The sequence below is a fragment of the Lathyrus oleraceus genome, chromosome 1 (genome assembly GCF_024323335.1).
Source record: "Lathyrus oleraceus cultivar Zhongwan6 chromosome 1, CAAS_Psat_ZW6_1.0, whole genome shotgun sequence".
Taxonomy (NCBI): Eukaryota; Viridiplantae; Streptophyta; class Magnoliopsida; order Fabales; family Fabaceae; genus Lathyrus; species Lathyrus oleraceus.
The window spans coordinates 435,726,509-435,731,617 of record NC_066579.1 but is presented as its reverse complement, the minus strand read 5'-3'; the positions used below and the strand labels follow the sequence as shown (position 1 = coordinate 435,731,617).

Below are 5,109 nucleotides of genomic sequence, written 5' to 3'. Positions count from 1 at the left end.
ACACTGATATCGCCTCTTTGACCCCATCCCTCCCATCCACGCCTCTTTCCTTCCTCCCTTCGCCTGCACCACCACCAGACTCCCTCTTTGTGTCCCGTCGCCAGTGCGCATTTGTTTCCCCATCGCCGGTTTTTAATCAATGCCAACCTCTCCCACCGCTAGTCTCTCCCGCAACCATTGTTACCTTTCATCCTCCCCGCTTGCAACATGTCTTCCTCATCCAACGATGAAAGCAACATGGTGACTCATCCTTCTAAGGTGGAAACCCCAAAACCACCTCCATCATCCTCTTCCAAGCCGGAATTTCATCTCACTCTCGTTGTTTCCAACATTAGCAATAATATTCCTATTGTTCTTGACATGGAACCTGATTGTTACGACACATGGGTAAAGCTATTTTGTCTTCATGCCCGGTCTCACTAGGTCCTGCATTATATAATGCCTTTAGATAAGAAGCCTTTACCGTCTATAACTGACTCCACTTATGTCCAGTGGGCCTCATTGGATGCAATCATGCTTCATTATATCTATTCCACTATTTTTATTGACTTGTTAACCACCATCATGGAACCTATATTCACGGCTTTGGATGCCTAGAAGCGTTTGACGAACCTCTCCCAGGATAATCAGAACGCACGTGCTGCCACACTTGAGCATGAATTCTCTGGTGTTCACATGGAGACTTTTCCAAATGTCTATGCATATTGTCCATGTATGAAGAAGATTTTTGACCAGTTACGGGATGTCACTTCTCCTATGTATAATCGTTGTCTAGTCCTTCAGCTCATCTCCGTTCTTACTGATTCCTATCAGGGTGTTGCCACCTTGATTAGACAGAGTAATTCGCTCCCCTTCTTTCATTAGGCTCGTTGAATCCTAACATTTGAAGAAGCTTATTTAGACAAGATGTTTCCCACTGAGTCTTCTGCCGCTTATCTTACCACTCAGTTGTGTCCTTCTAACAACTCATCCTAGAGCACCAACCGCAGTTCTGGCAATCACTCCAGTTCTCATAACACTCGGAATCGGGGCAGTAATCGTCGTAATCATGGCAGTCTTTGCAGTAGCAGCATATATGTTTCTCTTCCTTGGTAGTAGCAACTGTAGCGGTGTATTCGTTACTATATGATCTATCAATTAAATCATAAGCAATGTATACAATGAATATAGAGTCGCCACCGCACTTTTATTTATCCTAAGGACTGGTTAAAAAGCGAACAAAAACCTAAGAAGTTTTACACGTAGAAAACTAATGAAAAGATCAGAGAGTCTGGGTAAGGGGTAAATTACGTAATGGGAAGGTGTTAGGCACCCAATGCGTCCTAGGTACTCCTAGGGAGCCCTTTTCACACTTTGTTGTTTGAAAATTATTATTTGTCATGACATAAGTAATGCGCAAACATGATTGGGATGATGAGAAAAGAATATACAAGTTAGTTATTTTTGTGTTCGAACGGATGAACCCGTTGCCTACGTACCTTCCATCAAAGGTAAGGATCAAAACGCCGTAGTTCGGCTAAAAACTTCCAAAAGTTAGTGGATTCAATTTTAAAACACAAGCTTAAAGGTCTTACGTTACCCACGGGAGAAAACTCAACCTTGTATAACAACTAGTCCACCATGTGAGAAAAGCTTCCACTTGCCAGAGAGGGGTTAACCCTATAATAGGCAAGGAAGACTTACAATTCATCTACTAAGGACAAATAGGTGAGATTAATATCAACCAACTAGGGTAAATCAAACCTATAGCTAATGTATGAAAACTTAACAAACATGGACAAAGCCACAAAATCATTTGAATGAGTGAAGTTAATTGATTTGGAATTATTCACAAAGTGGGGTCAAAGTATGATTAAAGTCAATTCAAAGAAGTATTTACAAAAATGAAGTTTTGAAAACCATGGACTTAAGGTCCAAGTTTCTAATTTGGAAAGAGGTGAGAATGTTTGCACAACACTTATCTCAAGTTTTAAAACATGTGTGAAAAGGTAGGACACAATGAGGTGAATGGAATGGTGTGGATGTAAAACTTCTTAAGCGGTTCGCCTCTTGAAGTCATATAGAAGATGACTCAAGTGCGTCCTTTGGAATAGGCTACAAATGAGCAATAATATGAACATGGTAACAGATGAAAGTAAATAAAAGCGGATACTGGATGCCACTCAATGGTCTTATACCTGTCTCCTAAAACAAGTAAGGATATCAGAAGCCACTCTATGGACTTACACTAATCTCCATCAGAATAAAACAAAAAAACAAAACAGGGAAGTCAACTGCCAATCCATCTGGACTTATGTTAACCTCCACAGTATGATCCTAGGAATACAAATGCCACATCACAGGGACTTACAATGAATCCTCACATACAACAACAATGCTCAAACAAAGAGCAAAGAAGATATGAGTGACCAATGAGGTCTTACACTCTATCTCTTCCATGTCATGGGAACAGATGCCAACTCACAGGGACTTATAACTGGTTCCTCAATGGGAAAACATCAATGCCACAAGGGCAAAGAAATGATCATGCACTGATGGCAAACAAAGATGAAAAATGCACAATGGCAAACTCAAGTAATCATGTATGAATGAATCAAGTAATCAATCACATGAATTCAAGTAGCACACGCTATAACCATTCATGAGGCTCAAGCAAAAGGGTTTGACTATGAAAGTCCACTGTAAGAGGTAAGTGTCGCTCTTAACCTGGCCATTGAGGGGCTCAGGTGAAGCAGATGAAAGGGTATGAGGGGTGTGCCTCATTGCTTCTATCTCATGTCCGAGAGAGCATGTAAATATAAGAATGTGGGGGAGTTCAGAAAGATGGAACTCTTTCCCCGATTGGACTCGATAGATCTTGGGTATGGATCTCAATGCTACAACCATGTAATGGGAGCAAGGAGAAGACTCACTGAATAGTGGGAGATAGGCTACTTATCTCTACCTTCCACCAATTGCCTCAAATGAGGACTTTTCCTGCTTGGGACAAATATAAACATACACAATCATTGCCTCTTAAGGAGGACTTCAGACAATTTGCCCGGCCAAATAACGGACCGGGTCTCCAGACTACATGAAGAAGAAGGTTTTATACCTCAATGCAAGTTGCTATTTAAGCAAAGCAAAGCAAGTTCTTAAGAGAACTGAGCAACTAAAGGGTACCTGAAAACATCAATAAAATCAGCATCCCATTCAAAAACAGACAACAACATAAGAATTAATTAACAATGTTCAATCATAATCAAACAATAGTGTGCATAGCACAAGGCTCACATGAACCAAACATCCTACAAAACAAATAGGTTAGTCATATGTGTCAAGTAACACAATCCCAAATATGAAATAATTTCTTTGATCCTTAACTTCTTAACCTGAAAAGGCACAATCAACTTCAAATGTAAGTAACATGACCACTAGGACTAGCCTAGGGTCAAAAAGATGGAAAAATATTAAAACAGCAACCAATTCATGATTAAAGTCAAGCTATATCAAATACAAAGGGATCCCAATTGGTCCCATGTTCAAACTATGCACACATTTCAAATTATGCAACCTAGAAGGCAAAAGAATCAATGTGGAGTCTCATACAAACAACCAGCAAGATCACATTCAACTAAATGCCAAAATGGCACCAAAAAATCCACAAAAATTATGTTCTAACCAGAAGACATTCAGCAAGCCACATGTTAATTTTCAAGTCATTTGGACTAGTAGATCAATAGGAATTAATTAAACATGACAAGGCATGCAAAAACTACATCAAATGAGGCCTACAATTATACACCAACTTCAATTAGATGGTAAACAGCAATGGTACATTAGAAATTAGTAGGACCAAAGCCAAAAGATAGCTACATGTATCAAGAACTACCCTATCAATTTTCATGGTCATTAGACTAAGTATGTGCATTTGGCGACATGTAGACTAAAGGTTACACAAGTGAAGCTCTAAAAGACTAGGCAGCAAGGAAAAATACTAATCAAATCGAAAATGGATTGTAAAAATCCACAAAAATTCACAGGGGATGTTAACATGTCAAACAAGCTTCATGCAAAAATTCAAGGCCATTGGCCAATGGGAAGCATGGTAAACAATTAGAGAAACTCAGCATATCACTTGATGTCACATTATTTACACATCCAAATTCAATAATTCATATATAATAAACCATAGGCCTAAAAATTACCAAACCTATGTCAAAAAATCCAGAAGGATGTCAAGAATCAATATCTCAATTTTCAATTAATTTGGATATAGCATGTAGTTTCTATAATTAAAATGATAAAGCATATGGAAATATGTATACATTGGAATATCTCTATGGCTATTTAAATTTTTTTCCAAGCACATATTTCTTTTTGATTTTTATAAAATAATAGAGAAAAATTAAAGATCAACAAAAAAATCCTTGCATTTTTTGGATTAGAATTGATGATTGTATGATTTTTTCAAGTTTTTAAAATATTTATTTAACATTTATTTAGAATTATTTGGATTTATTAAGTTAATTGAATGATAACGGCACAGCTGGTAATTAACGCGTCCTGAATCAAAACGCTGCCGTGCCATTAAATGACGTGGCGGCTTGTGATAGGGCCTGGCAATTGAAAACACGGGAACGCAATTGAAACGCGGATTGAAGCGGATCGAAGAGCATTTTTCCAGAAAATTTCCATGTTCATCGTCTTGCTCAATGTGTTCTTCGTCTGGATTTCTAGGTTTTGAGCAAATCGTAACGGAAATGCATGAGCCATACACCGATCGAAGCGGTTTTTCACCAGGATCACAAATACATAATCAATTTCATCAATCAATTAACACACAGTACGAATCGATGGAAAAGGCGAATGAAGACGAAACCTAAATCGCGGATTTCTCCCTCAATCTTTAACGAAATTACAAATCGCAAATGGATACGTGATCTATGAGCTATGTACTACACAATCCCTAACTCGATTGAAGCTATTATGCGATGCGAAATCCAACCTTTTCTTGATGAGCAGCGACGGATTCGGTGACTTCCAACGCTCGATGATGTGAAACAGATGCAGCCAATCGCTTCAGGAAGCTATCGGTGTCGTTCTTGCAACTCCAGTAATCTCGAGTTA

At 38.6% G+C, this 5,109-nt stretch overlaps 1 protein-coding gene across 1 annotated transcript; it reads left to right on the top strand.

Moving 5' to 3' along the window:
* Positions 1 to 207: 207 nt before the first annotated feature.
* Positions 208 to 864, top strand: LOC127114977 (uncharacterized). Its single transcript, XM_051046696.1, has 2 exons — positions 208 to 387; positions 598 to 864. The coding sequence occupies exons 1-2, from the start codon at positions 208 to 210 to the stop codon at positions 862 to 864; spliced, it is 447 nt and encodes a 148-aa protein (XP_050902653.1).
* The last annotated feature ends 4,245 nt before the right edge of the window (positions 865 to 5,109 follow it).